General features: G+C 43.9%; 1 protein-coding gene and 1 pseudogene across 1 annotated transcript; both read left to right on the plus strand.

Annotated features, from left to right (window-relative positions):
- The first annotated feature begins 457 nt into the window (after nt 1-457).
- The window catches only part of LOC115590014 (low affinity immunoglobulin gamma Fc region receptor II-a-like), a 33,306-nt pseudogene continuing 18,231 nt past the window's right edge, over nt 458-15,532 (plus strand).
- On the plus strand, nt 4,532-7,251 carry LOC115590015 (gastrula zinc finger protein XlCGF8.2DB-like). Its single transcript, XM_030431254.1, has 2 exons — nt 4,532-4,715; nt 5,731-7,251. The coding sequence occupies exon 2, from the start codon at nt 5,973-5,975 to the stop codon at nt 7,032-7,034; it is 1,062 nt and encodes a 353-aa protein (XP_030287114.1). The 5' UTR covers nt 4,532-4,715; nt 5,731-5,972; the 3' UTR covers nt 7,035-7,251.

The raw sequence follows: 15,532 nt of genomic DNA on the forward strand, positions 1-15,532 counted from the left end.
TGTTCTGAACATCACAACTATACATTATAAACTGCTTCCTGTGCTGAGACTGAATGTCTCCATGAAACTAGTGGAGCCGAACACTGAAGACGTCACTGTGTGGAACAACGAGGTGGTGTGTGTTAACAGAGGTGTGTTTGAGTTGTAAAGGTGTTTTCTGGAGTGTAGATCAGCTCTGAGAGTTTCCCAGCAGCACCTGGATGTGTCCTGACAGCTTTTATCTGGAGATAAAGAGGCTCACAGAGGCAGTGAAGCAGCTGTTCACATTTAAAGGATGAACTCAGGACTTCTGACTGTATGTAGTCGTGTTTGTCAGGCCTCGTCCACACCCACATGAGTCAGAGGTGTGGATATAAACCTCTACTGTCAGACCACCACAGCCAATCAGAAGCCTGCAAACAAAGAGAGACGAGCCTGTGGACACGTGAAGAGTGAGAAGGTGGTTTCTGAATAGTTTCAGTCAGTGTTGGATGTTTCCTGGAAGCGGCTGTGACTCTGCAGCTCTTCTGTTCAGCTGGTTAAATCTTCATGTCTGTGTTTCTCTGTGGGTCAAAGTTCAGACTGAACATCATCAGCAGTGAAACACTGTGACGCTGCTGTGCTGCCACCTGCTGGCTGTCTGACTGCACTGACATGATCATTTACCCAGCATGCATCTCACACAGACAGAGAACAGACAGGAAACCTAAAAAAGATGGAGGGTGATGTTACTGAGTGTTTCCTGTGGGACTGACAGCTGGATTACAGTCTGTGGGAGATCATGGAGAGACATTAAACCCAACACATCTACGTCGTCTGATTGTGATGAAGAAACTCCTCCAGAAAATGAAGGAACACATCAGAGAGGAGGTTCATGACTGACTGCTTCCCCCAGATGATCCACAGAGTGGATGCTGTGTTGATCAGGAGGCAGGTCTGACTGGTTTCCACTGATGAGACTCCATCAGACGCTGCACAGTGTTGATGAACCCCCGTCATGAACCTCCTCTCTGAGGGAGTTTGTTTCTGGAGGTGTTTCTTCATCAGAGGTCAGATGATGTAAATATGTTGGTTGGTAGACGGGTTAAGTCAACATTAACCCTCCGAGAACCACGACAGGGACAGGTACAGTACTGAGGTGATTTACTGAATATCATGGTTGACAGATACATTTTGCAATGTAACATAGAAACTGTGCTGTTGGCTGTTTTGTGTCCAGGTGCAGTGAGGACATCACCTGGTCTCACACTGATGTGCTGGCTGACAGCGTGCAGACACTCGCTGTATTTCAGCCTCTTCCTGACCACATTTCAGTGGTTGGAACAGAGTGAGTGAGTCAGACAGACTCAGACACGCAGGTACAGAAGCAGCTTCCTGCTGTCAGCTACAGGAAGATCCAGCTTTCATGCTGAAGATCATCATCCAGTCGGCTCAGCAGCTTCACACTCACATCTGCTGGAGAGACGAGCGCTCACTCTGAGACACAACTGTCAGTAAACGCATCATACGAGGATGGAGGAAACACGTCTGCTGCGTCTGCTCTGTAAGTACACTCACACATCAGCTGGAAGAAGAAACACACACTTTGTTTTGTGGAACATGAACAGACGTTAGTGTCCATGTTACTCTGACAGGACGTCACTTTTCACACTGTTGCTTTAAAAACAACATGAGCTGATGATGTTTCTTTGATACGAGGTGAGGTGAGAACACTTATGACAGGGTGCACTGAGGAGAGTTTAAAAAATGTTGGGTTTCTTTTGGTGTCTTTCATGTTTTCTAAACTGTTAAATCATCTCCACGTCCTCCAGCCTCTCTGAAGATCAGTCCTCACAGATCTCAGCTGTTTGAAGGAGAGTCTGTTTCTCTGAGGTGTGAGGAGGATGACAGCTCTGATGGATGGACGGTGAGGAGAAACACGACCAAGACCGGAGAGACCAGGACTCAGTGTGGACCTGACTGGGGAGAACCAGCTGGTTCCTCAACATGTTTGTCTGTGTGTTGAGGTGGAGCAGTGATCCTGCAGAGTCCTGTCCTCCCTGTGATGGAGGGAGATGATGTCACTCTCACCTGTACAACAGAGACCTCCAACCTCTCAGCTGCTTTCTATAAAGATGGCTCCTTATTCAGGACTGAGCCTACAGGTCACATGACCATCCACCATGTTTCCAGGTCTGATGAAGGACTCTACAAGTGTAACACCATCAGTGATGGAGAGTCTCCACCCAGCTGGATCACTGTCACAGGTCAGGAGGTTCTCTTTGATTCAGGACTCATTTCATCCACATGTTCACCGGACCAGGTGAGATTCTCTCTGCAGGTAAACTGACATCTGCAGCCCCACCCCCTGACTCCACCCCCCTCCAGCTGGTGTTCAGACTGCTCCTCCACGTGGTGGTGTTCTGTCCGTACTGCATCTCCACTGTCATCATGGTGTCTTTATATCGACGCAGTTCCACAGGTAACAATCAATCAATCCATCAATCCATCAATCAACCAATCAATCAATCAATCAATCAATCAATCAGCTGTTGATAAATGATCTCACTCTCTCCACCTGAAGGAAACTACCTGCCCGTCTCCATGGAGATGGCTCCTCCCACCCAGGCTGAGCAGGGATTGGCTGATGAGTACGATGATGTCATGGCTGCTGTCACCACAGAGCATCACCTCTGAGTTGATCCAACGTGTTCTCCTTCTTCTTCAGTCACGTTTCCTTCGTAGGAGCCAGAACTCTTCCTGTGGAGCTGCTCACCTTCTAGGTTCTGTTCTTGTGGATCCTGCTGCTTCTTCTTGTGAGACCCGCCCTCCTCCTCCTCTGATTGGCTCGTCTCTGTGATGTTCCCACCAGAACTCTTCCTGTGGAGCTGCTCACCTTCTGGGTTCTGTTCTTGTGGATCCTGCTGCTTCTTCTTGTGAGACCCGCCCTCCTCCTCCTCTGATTGGCTCGTCTCTGTGGTGTTCCCACCAGAACTCTTCCTGTGGAGCTGCTGGCTCTCTGTGAACTCTTCTCATGTCCGAGCAGTGATTCAGGATGAACTGTGTGGGGTTTAGTGAAGTCTGTAACTACGACATGGAGAAATGGATCGTATGAAGAAGTCAACATGTTGTTGGTTCAGATGAAAGCTGACAGTTGTTCGGATTCTGGTGTGAGCTGTGTTTTTGTTCATGTCAGATGATTTTGAAGCTAAATAAAATCAAATGAGAGCAGGAGCTTGTTTCCTCTCAGAGTCTGGTGATGTGTGGTTTGTCTGCAGGATCATCTCGGCCTCCTCTTCTCTTTCAAACAGTCTGTTTCCTGGAAGCTGCTGTAGAGAAAACCACAGAGGCAGCGGGTCGTCCACAGACAGGAAGGACACTTTCACTGGCTGGTAAACTGATGTTGCTCTCGTTTCAGCAGCAGCATGGAGGACACATCTGTCCAGATGCTGCTGGGTGAGTCTCAGAGACGTGATCAGCGCTGCTTCTCACAGCACAACTGTCCACAGAAAACTTTAGATAACAACAGTGTAGCATCACTTCCTGGTTGTATTGTGTACTACTCTAGTCTTTAAATCCTTTTCACATTTCCAGTCACTAAAGTGGTGAACTGGGGCTGTACAGCGTTGTTTTACTGTACGAGACAAACTGTCCTTCAAACAGCTGAGAGCTGTGAGGACGACAGGAAGAGGATGTGCTGGAGAAAAACTATTATTAATAATAGTTACACTTATATTTTCAACTACACATCCAACAACATGGATGTAGAACATGTGAAATGTTCCAACAGACACATTAAATCCACACATCACAACATTAAGGCTCTGCAGACTGTAAAACTCTGGTCAACACTGACTCTTCTATCCAGACAGGTGAGTGCTGCTTCTTTAGATTACCTGTCAGTGTGTTTATACTCATTACTGCACAGTATCTGCACAGTGCTCTATAAATTAATCTAGTGGTTGAATTAGAGGTAGCTGTGCTCTTCATATCAAACACACTCATTATCTCACTTATGTAGCCTACTTCTTGGAGAAATTCCCCAGACTCCCTTAAAAAAATTTCTCAATTTAGTGAGTTGTTGAGTTAAGAAACACTTTATAAACTCTGTGAAACTCTGTCTACATGACTTTCTGAACTATTCGAGGCTTCTTGTTCATTCGGCAACAGTTTTACATGAAGATATTCCTTTCTTTGTGTTAAAATAACGACATGTTTACACGTTAGAATGAAAACAAAGGAGGTTCGGTTAACGTGCAGCTGCGAGGTTTGTCCCAGGGGAGTTGCCATAGTAACCCGTCAGAGGCTCGCGCTGCACGTTATCGAGCGTTAACGAATCAAAACAAAGTTTGTTGTTATTCTAACTGCGCCGCTCAGATCGCTTTTCTTCTGATTATTGATGATCGATTAGAGATGAGCCGTCCACGGTAGTGACGTAGTGACAGTCTGGATGAACGTGTGTGATGGATTTTGTGCTGTTTGCTCTCAGACTCATCTCCCGCCAGATACAAGTACACACACGTTAGCTTAGCATGCTAGCTGTAAACAGTGTGACTGTGTGAAAATGTCTAAAGTCCAGATTCTGAGATCGTTGGTGAAGCAGCGACTGACTGCGGCTGCTGAGGAGATATGTGCGCTGTTTGAAAGGACGATAGCAGAGTACGAGGAGGAACTGTGTCGGTCCACAGAGCAGAACCAGCGACACCGGAACCTACTGGACTCTGCTTTAACGCCTCAGCTTCGGTTACACAGAGCAGGTTCGTTTTCCTCCTTCTTCACTGTCGGCACCGACACAAATCTGCATCTTTGTTCAATAGCTTCCGGGTCATGTGACCCATTGACTCAGAACCAGAGCCGAACTGTGTCCAGATTCTGGTTGAATGAGACACATCTCTTTGTATTGGACTTTAGTGCTTTTTCTACTTTCAATTACTGTTTTACTGGGAAATCAGCATTTTTATCAATAGATTAGATTAGTTTAGATATCACTTGTTTATATTCAGTGTTTTTAGTCAGTAGCTTCCGGGTCATGTGACCCATTAACTCAAAGTCCACCCTGAAATGTCTCCCTATAGGTGAGATCAACACATCCAGGTACTTTGCACTTGTGTCACCTTCCAGTCACAAAAACAATCCTTCTGATTTGTAAAAAAACAAACTGTGGTTACAACTTTACAAAGACTGTTTTTAGCTTCTCTTCCGTCTACAGACACAATAGAGCTCAACAGTCACCGCCCACTTTTTTAACGGCTCTGGTTCTGGAAGTGAATTTCCCGTTCATTCTCTCCACAGACGTTTCATAAAATCCTTATATAAAGAGAACTGGGCACCTGTTAGCTTCAGGTAGCGCTGGAAGCTGCAGACTCTGGCTCGGTGCTACATGTTCACGGTTCTATTTGCGTTGTGCGAATTTTTATTGTGGGTGCAAGAAATTTTAAATTGGAGGTTATCAAGGAGCATGAAGTGTCAAAATGTAGGTGCAGAAAACCACAAATAAGAACTTTAAATCAACAGTTAACCTGTGATTGTATTTTTGTTGATTTTATTTTAATTTTTTTAACCAAGACAAATGTAGAATTTTCAGAATTAAATTTCCAACACAATATTTCACTTTCACACTGTTTGAATTCATTACGATTTGTCATTTCTCATGATGTTCAGTGGAACAATGTGGGGTTACCTGTCCGCTCCAGTATTTGGCTGAATATCAACCTGATTCGAACTTTTTTCTGTCGGCCGAACATTTGTCTTTTTGTCTCCTGTGTCCTGCAGATGTCCAGCAGCTGTCGTTTGGTCAGAAAAAGGTTTCTCCCGAGCAGCAGGAGTGGAGCTCCAGTCTGGACCAGCAGGACCCAGAGCCCCCACACATTAAAGATGAACAGGAAGAACTGTGGACTAATCAGGAGGAAGCTGATATCATTGACTTCACATTCACTCTTGTTCCTGTGAAGCATGAAGATGATGATGAAGAGAAACCTCAGTCCTCACAGCTTCATCAAAGACAAACTGAACAGATGGAAACAGAAGCTGACGGACAGGACTGTGGTGGACCAGAACCAGCCAGGAGCTCAGTTCCAGATAGACATTTACAATCAGGGACTGAAGACATGACAGGAGACTCTCCTGAACCTGAGGCTGAAGACTCTCCTGAACCTGAAGACTCTCCTGAACCTCAGGCTGAAGTTAATGATGATGTTTGGAGTGAGACCAAAGAACTTCAGTCAAGTTTAAACTCTCAGAAAAACACTGAAGTCCCTGTAAGTGGTGTAGGATGTGGTGCTGGCAATGAACAGTTTACTTCATCTGACTGTGGTGAAATATCTAGCAAAAACTCAAAACTGAGGATTTGTAGGAGGATTCAGAAAGGAGAGAAACCATTTAGTTGTGGAGGATGTGGTAAAATATTCAACTATAAGAACGATCTCACCAGACACACAAAGATTCACACTGGAGAGAAACCATTTAGTTGTCATCAATGTGGTAAAAGATTTACCCGAAAACATTGTCTTATCAGACATACAAGGATTCACACAGGAGAGAAACCGTATAGTTGTCGTGAATGTGGTAAAAGATTCAGCCGACAGCAACATGTTATCACACACATGAGGATTCACACAGGAGAGAAACCGTTCAGTTGTGGTGAATGTGGTAAAAGATTCAGCATTCAGCAAAATCTTATCACACACACAAAGATTCACACAGGAGAGAAACCATTTACTTGTTGTGAATGTGGTAAAAGATTCATCCTAAAGCATGATCTTATCAGACACACACTGATTCACACAGGAGAGAAACCATTCAGTTGTGGTGAATGTGGTAAAAGATTCATCCAAAAGCAAAATCTTGTCGCACACACAAAGATTCACACAGGAGAGAAACCGTTCAGTTGTGGTGAATGTGGTAAAAGATTCATCCAAAAGCAACATCTTATCACACACACAAAGATTCACACAGGAGAGAGACCATTTAGTTGTGGTGAATGTGGTAAAAGATTTACCCGACAGCAACATGTTATCACACACATCATGATTCACACAGGAGAAAAAACATGTCTTTGCTCTGAATATGGTAAATAATTAAATAATAAATTTAGACATAAGAGAAGTATGACCTGACTCATGGCCGACTACGATGATTCGATCTCGTCCTCAGACCTCTGAACTCTTCTTCTATCCTGTCTTTCCAGCAGAGGTTTCAGGGACTCTGTGTGTCTGTTGTCAGATCAGTGAGCGTCCTATTCGTGACACCAGTGTTGTGTCGACAGTTTGTCTAATAAAGAATTCACAAACAACAGAATGTCTTTCTGGTGTTTATTCAATGATTTGTTAGTGGACACAGTACAGAGTGTTTTTCTGTAAGGAGCGTTTACTTGTCTGAGCTTTTGTGAAGTTTAAGGGGAATTCTGGATCTTTTTAACCTGGAACTATATTTACATGTTTGATATGCAAATGATTTATACTTCATGAATGTTTTGGATCCGTCCAGTTGATCTCCTCAGCTGGCAGCCATGACACAACTGCAGCGTGATCCTTATGGGCAACTCCGACCGTCAAACTTCAGTCCACTAGAAGTGTTTTTGTCTCTGACAGGCTGAGGTTGTTATTCTCAGAGTCTGACAGAAAATATTCCTACAGAGACCGTTTTGTTAAATAATAAGATTAGTTTTGTATCCAGAAACACAAGTCCTGTTCAAGCAGTCTCTCTCTGAAATCTGGTGAGATGTCACCTTTTGATCCTCAGAATCAGTTAAATATTGAGACATGACTTTGAAAATTCTCGTGATAAACTCCAAACTCTTCACTCTAGTTGGGGGCCTTAAAGCTAGGGTCTGCAATCCTGGAGAGCAAGCAAGATTTGAAAGTGGCACCTCCTCTAAGTTCCCCCCCCCCCCCTCCCCACCCCGTCAGTGCTCCGTCCAAAGCCACGCCCCCACAAACTTGAACGCGCAGCCGTTAGTGGGACTCAGCAGGGAGAAGGAGATGCCGGAGCAAGACGCAGCAATTCAGCTGAATTTAGCAAGGAGCAGACAGGAAGTCAAGCGCCAAAATAACAAACTACATCCGGTTACTTTTCCAAAATAAAACACTCGATGTTGACACCAGCACACATCATGAATCGTCAGTGGAAATTGGGCTGACTCATTAGCCATTCTCATGGCTGAAAACAACACATAAAGAAGCTAACATTAGCATTGGGCTAATATGAGCTACAAACGTTGCCAAGTTGGCAAACCTCACATATTTCATGAAAATAACAAATCCCCCTGAAACAAAACAAATAATTACCTGTCCAACAGAAAGAGAGCAACCTCTGCATCACTTTTCATCCCTTCACATGCCCCAGTTGTCTCCACCGCTCAAACGCTGCACCGATGTTGACTCGGTCCAACTTCTTTCTTTATCCAGAGCCTTTTTTGTTGCAGCCTTTTCTGCCTCAGTCTTTCTTTACGTTGTCTTTTTAGCGTGGTGAGCTGTTACAAGCAACGCTGGCTTCATTTTCTCTGCCATTGTAACCAAATGAACGTCTTCTCCTGCAACTCCGTATGCCTGCAGAGGAGAGTCTGAATATTTCCGGCAACAGTGAAACGTGTGCACACTGGGAGGAGGGAGGGACAGAACGAGACATGAAGGCACCTGACCAATCCGTGCCGTCTGGCCCGGACAGCACGGATTGGTCAGCTTTTTCTCAGTCCTACAGCTGCCACAGAGGTCCAATTATTTTCGTTCCTTTTTCTGAATACATAATGTATTGACTACTCTCAGGATAGCAGGATCATTTCACCCAGTATAACAAAATGTGTGTCTGAACATTACAGACCCTAGCTTTCAGCACATTTTTGCGCAAATTCATTTAAAAGCGCCAAATTTGGCACAGAGGAAGCTCAGGTCATACTGAAATGATTTAGCTAGGGCGCTGGAGCAAGTGACCCTTGGGGCCAAGATGGCGGCCAAATCCAATATGGCCGCTGCCCAAAAAAGGTTCAGACTATGACTTATGAATCACACGAGCTGCAAATACAAACTTGATGTCTTTTTCAGCTTAATTGATCATGGGAAACACATGGGAATGTTAATATTTATGACCCGGTGCATCTGGACCCCTAAATCCTCCAATTCCAATATGGTCGCTGTCCAAAAAAGCAGTTTTGGCTGTAGTATGGGCCTTACACCCCATTGTTTGCGCCAATTCAATGGTCCCTGAGACCAAGATGGCGGCCAAATCCAATATGGCCGCTGCCTGAAAGGGATTCAGCCGTAGCTTTTGAGTCAGATGAGATACAAATACAAACTTGATGTCTATTTTACCTTTCTTGACCATAGGAAACCCATTGGAATGCTTACATTTATGATTGGGTATACCAGGACCCCCCAAATTCCCTAAATTCAATATGGCCACTGTCCAAAAAAGGGTTTTGCTACAAATACTTAACCAAATGCGCTACAAATGAGAATGTGATGTCTTTTTATGTTTATTAACCACAGGAAGTCCATTGGCATATTTATATTTATGCCTGCGTAAGTCTGGAACCTGTATTCTTTTCACGACTGTGGTTGAAAATCCTTTTTTTTTTTCCCACAGCTTTGAAGGTAATTCTGAATTTTAGTAGATCCTCCAAAACACCAACTGACACCCTTTGCGAGGACTTGTCAGACCACTTCAGAAGTAAAATCAATGACATCAGATCAAGTCTTTACCTCATCAGATTTTAAATGTCGACACACCTAGATAATTGATTTTACCTGAGGAAACACTGGAGAGTTTTGCTCTGGTTGATACGAGGACTCTTGGTTGAGTCTTCTCCCAAGTAGAGCCCACAACCTGCCTATTAGACCCAATTCCCACATCGTTTTTTAAAACACTTTGTGGATTCTTTGAGGTTCAGCTGTTAAACACGGTGAATTTCTCTCTTTAGATGGGTGTCTTCCCCGCCTCCTTGAAAACGGCGGTGGTGAAGCCCCTCCTGAAGAAGAGCAACTTAGATCCCAACATCTTTAATAATTATCGGACAGTATCCAACTTACCATTTTTAAGTAAAATTTTGGAAAAACTTGTTTTTTAATCTTTACATGCTTCCACTGGGGGACGTCTACAGGAGGCATGGCATCAGCTTTCATTGTTATACTGACGATATGCAACTGTACATCGCTGTGTCTCCTGATGACACAGGGCCTATTGATGTCCTTTTTAACTGCATTTTAGATATCAAGACATGGATGGCAGCACATTTCCTACAGCTCAGCCAGGACAAAACAGAGGTTTTAGTCATTGGTCCTGAAGGCCAGAAAGAGAAACTTTTACCAAAGTTAAAGGATTTTAAACCATCACAATCTGTAAAAATTCTGGGTGTGATTTTTGACTCTGAGCTCAGTTTTATTCCACACATCAAAAACATAGAAAAGATTGATTTTTACCATCTTAAGAATATAGTCAGAGTCTGCCTGTTTCTCTCTCAGGCCAGCACGGAGGTGCTGATGCATGCTTTTATCTCTTGTCGCTTAGACCACTGTAATGCCCTGCTCTCTGGCCTTCCCAAAAAGAGCATGCATTGGCTCCCCGTGCGTTTCAGGATTGATTTTAAAGTTATTTTACTAGTTATTAAGTGTCTAAGCGGTCTCAGGCCTTCTTACTTATACTTATCTGCTTTTACTCTATCAGCCCTCGTGGACCCTGAGGTCCTCCGACACTGGCCTTTTAACCACCACAGGTTAGTTCTAAAAAGCACGGGGAGGCAGCTTTCAGCTATTATGGCCCCCAACTGTGGAACAGCCTGCCGGAGAACGTCAGGGTCGCGGAGACTGTTGAGGTTTTTAAAAAGAGGCTCAAGACCCACCTTTTCAATCAGTCTTTTAATTGATTTTCTAATTTCTTTTATGCTGTGCTAATCAGAGCACTTGTATCCTTTATCCTTTTTTACTGTTTTAATCTCTTACGTTTTTAGCCTCTATGCTTTTATGTTTTAGTCCCTCATGTTTTAAGCCTCTATGCTTTTTGTTTATTTTACTGTTTTAGACTGTCAGTTTTTAATCTCCAATGTTCCCTCATGGGGACCTGCCAGACTGGGAGTTGTCTCTGGTCTGGCCGCTGGGGGTGCTGTCCCATGGACGGGTTCGGCCTTGGTGGCTGGAGGGCTCTGCACCTTGGTGTAGGGCCTCCTGTCTGCCCGGGTTGTATGAAAAGCGCCATACAAATAAAGATTGATTGATTGATTGAATGTTGATTCATTTCCTTATAAAATTGAAATGCTTTCAGTGTACCACAGGTGAATACAATTTAAAGTGTTATCATATAAGAAAGAATAAGACACAAATATTATTGCAAGGCAATAGTTATATTATGTCAAATTGTTATGAGAATAATATAGTCAATTTGTCCAAAACTCTTAGAGGTTTGCTTAGCATAACAAAAAAACAGCAATAACATAAAAAACACAACAGTTGAATTCTCATGGTCTCTCTCATGATTTTGAATTCTCATGGTCTCTCTCACATGAATTATCATTATCACTCACAATCACCGGATCACTCATGGTCTCCATCATCATTGTTTGTACAAGCACCCAAATGCGTTACAAATGAGGATGTTGTGTCTATTTTTTGTTTATTGACCATAGGAAGTCTGTTAGCATACTTATATTTATGCTTGTGTAAGTCTGGAAATGTATTCCTTTCAAGACTGGGTTTAAAAAGCTTTTTTTTTACCACAACTTTGAAGGTTATTCTCTATGTTGATTCATTTCCTCATAAAAGTGAAATGCTTTCAGTGTACCACAGGTGAATACATTTCAAAGTGTAATCATATAAGAAAGAATAAGACACAATTATTATTGCAAGGCAATATTTATATCAAGTCAAATTGTTAGAATAATATAGTCAGTTTAGTGTTCTCATCAAAGCGTAGAGCTGCAGACTAAACACCAAGCTAAACTCCACTCAAAATGAAGAGATGAGTCGTCGTGGTAATTGGAGATTGGTTTACTGGTGACTGTGTTGTATTATTTGAACAATGATGAAATGTGATGCTTATGAATTGACATGCCCGAAACAAACAACATAAATAAATAAATAAATAAATAAATGACATGGAGTGAAAACTGCGGTAAAAATAAAGTACAAAAGCAAATCTTGTGTCGTTCTTTTACAGCTTATCATTGTACCGTATACAAAGCCATGAACTAGCCTTATCTTCTAAATAGTTGACTTGTAAAAATTGCTTTTTAACCTGAACTTATTGACTACATTTTAATCAAATAATCCTTAATATATTAACTTAAGCATGTACATAATCAAATTAAACAACTTACGACATTGATTTATCAGCCCTTTCCTGAGGATGCGACTGGATTCATGTACTGACCCAACATGTGGCTTCTTTTCATTTTTTGATCTAACTGACAGGATATCATGTGACTTTCAACTAACAAAAATACATTTCAAAATAAAAGCATCTCAAAACAGTAACTGTTGTTACAAAATAAATGTATGTCTTGTAGACATGACACTCCCCATCTGACCTCTAAGAGGTCACTAACACTGATCATAAGACATCCAAATCATGCTACTTGCTACTTGTCTTCTGGGAGAAGTAAAACCACCTCCGCAATTGGTCTACAGAATGTTCTTACAGCATCCTGGTTGACTGCCTTAACCTCGACTTTCCTGACATGTCCGTCTTTCCCAGGGAATGTGGTAATAACCCTAGCCATATGCCATGAGTTTCGTGCAGCCTGTTTGTCTCTGAGCAAGACCACATCTCCGACTTGTAGGTCTCTGCGAAGTGTTGTCCATTTCTTTCGGCGTTGCAAGCAAGGTAGGTCCTCGCGTCGCCAGCGTGTCCAAAACTGGTTTGCCAAAGCCTGGACTTGTCTCCACTGTTTTGTGTATAGATCCTTCTCTAAGAAGTCACCGGTAGGTGGTAGGACTCCAGTCTCTTGTGTGAGAAGCATCAATGGAGAGAGGATCAGGGGGTTGTCTGGGTCTGTGGACACAGGTACAAGTGGTCGTGCGTTCATAATGGCAGCAGCCATTAATGTAGAGAGCACTTCGTGAGTAAGGCAAGTGTTTAGTTGGAGCAACATAGAATCCAAGATTCTTCTCGCAGTGCCTGTCATTCTTTCCCAACAGCCACCAATGTGGGAAGCATGAGGTGGATTGAACTCCCAGACACATCTTTGGTCACTGAGATACCTTTGTCCTGCTGGCTGCTACCTATTCCTAGTTCCTTACTTGCACCGACAAAGTTGCAGGTAGGGGCCTCGATACGTGGTCAGCAGGGTTTTCCTCAGAGTGAACATAATGCCATTGCTCTGGCTTTGAAGACTGACGTATACGCTGAACCCTGTTGTGGACATAGACATAAAATCTCTTGGTCCCATTATGAATATAACCAAGGACTACCTTACTGTCACTATAGAAATGTATAGCATCAAGCTTGATGTCTAACTCATCCTGTATGAGATCCGCCATCTCGATGGCTAACACAGCCGCACACAGTTCCAGCCGTGGGATGGTAGGTACCGATTGGGGTGCTAGCCTCGCTTTATCCCTGACAAATCCAACCTCAATTTGTCTGTCCTTTTGGAGAGTCTTCAAGTATGCAACAGCTCCAATTGCACTCGTTGAGGCATCCGAAAACACACATAGTTCGGTGTGTTCAGCCTTAAGAAGGGACATGTTTGAGTAAGTATGTGGCACTTGAAGTTGCTTGAGTTCTTAGAGTGATTCTCTCCAAGTGTCCCACTTGTCATGTTTCTCCTCTGGGAGAGGACTGTCCCAGTCTGAGAGTTCAGAAGAAAGCTACCTTAGAAGAGACCTAGCCTGGATAGTAACTGGTGCCAACAGACCCAAGGGGTCGAAGATACTGTTCACCGTTGACAGATCCCCACGGCGTGTGAATGGCTTGGTCTCTGTCGACACAAGGAAGGTGAAAGTATCAGTGGATATCTCCCAGGGGAGACCAAGGCTACGCTGTGTGACTGGTGTCTCTCCAGTGAGGTCTAGGTCTTTGACGATCGTCGCACAGTCCTCAGGAGGAAAAGCCTTCAAGACAGTTTGGCTGTTCGAGGCGAACTTGTGGAGACGAAGGTTTGATTCCTCCAGAGAGGCCTGTGTTCTTTTCATTAAGTCGATCGCCTCATGGTCCGTCGGTACGGAGATCAAGCCATCGTCTACGTAGAAGTGCCTTTCCACAAAGTCAACAGTGTCAGCGCCATACTGTTGTGCACCCTCTTTAATGGCTCTTCTCAACCCATAAATTGCCACAGCTGTTACCAAAGATGTGGACTCTCATCCGGTACTCAATGACCTTCTTGGTGACATCGTTGTCCTGGTACCAGAGGAAACGGAGAAAATTGCGATGTTTTTCACTCACTTCAAAGAAGTGGAACATCTGTTGGATGTCTGCTAACACTGCTACCTTCTCTTTCCGGAAGCGGAGAAGAACCCCGATGAGGGTGTTATTCAAATCTGGGCCAGTTAACAACACGTCATTAAGGGCAACACCATGATACTGAGCGCTCGAGTCGAATACTACCCTGATCTGGTTGGGTTTTGGAAAATTTTGCCCATGAATGCAAAATACTGCTCTTGCATCTCTGGTTTTCTTTTCAGTGTTCTCTGGAGAGATGAGAACCTGCTGACAGCCTGCTCCCGATTATTAGGAAGACGCTGGCGTGGTTCTCTGAAAGGGAGTGGGGCAACCCAGGTCTTCTCATCATTTCTGTACACACCAGCATCCATTTTATCCAAGAAGATTGTATCTTCAATTGATGGAGCAGGTCTGTTGTCATATTCTGTTGAGTTAAACACCGTTTTTCCTAGTGTCTCTATAGCTTCGGTTACTCGGTCGACGTTATCCTGCATTCCCTTAACACGCATGTAGCTTGTGCAGGGTTGGAAAAGTGTATGACGACCACCTTCCAGCACATTGGTCTTGAAGCTGTTCACTGTCGGCTTATGAACACTTCCCAGGCACACCTCCCCCACTACCACCCAGCCAAGGTCTAAGCGTTGGGCGAACGGGGCATTGTGTGTGATGAGGTTGGTGATGAGGTTGGTGTTGCACAGCACCTGGCGTTGGAATCTCTGAACGATTGTTCGGGATCTCAATACACTCAATGAGTGGTGGGAGAGAAATGACCACCCGACCATCCAGAGATTCGACTTGGAATCCTTCCGCACGTCTTCCTGACATTTCTACTAAACCAGAACACGTTCTCAACCGATATGGGAATGGTTTACCTTCTACACCAAAGAGACTGAAGAACTCAGGTTTGGCTAGTGAGCGATTGCTCTGGTTGTCCATTATCACATAGGCATTGACAGCCCTGTGCTTAGCATCCTTTGGATATACTTTTGTGAGGCAGATCTTTGCACAGGAGCAGTTCCATTGGCCCTCACCACAAACTTCTGTACAGCTTGAGTTAATAACAGCCTGGTTAACACCTCCCCGCCATCTTCTTGTGGTGGTGAAGGAGCTTTTGGGGTTTGAGGTGGAGGGCTAGGATGCATCACTGTTACATGGTATGTGCGATCACATTCCAGGCACTTAACTGAGGACTTACAGTCCTTGGCAAGGT

This window comes from Sparus aurata, chromosome 10 (genome assembly GCF_900880675.1).
Source record: "Sparus aurata chromosome 10, fSpaAur1.1, whole genome shotgun sequence".
Taxonomy (NCBI): Eukaryota; Metazoa; Chordata; class Actinopteri; order Spariformes; family Sparidae; genus Sparus; species Sparus aurata.

What these genes read in the sequence shown, in the direction of transcription:
- LOC115590015 (XM_030431254.1), top strand. Translation starts at nt 5,973, where the DNA reads ATGGAAACAGAAGCTGACGGACAGGACTGTGGTGGACCAGAACCAGCC.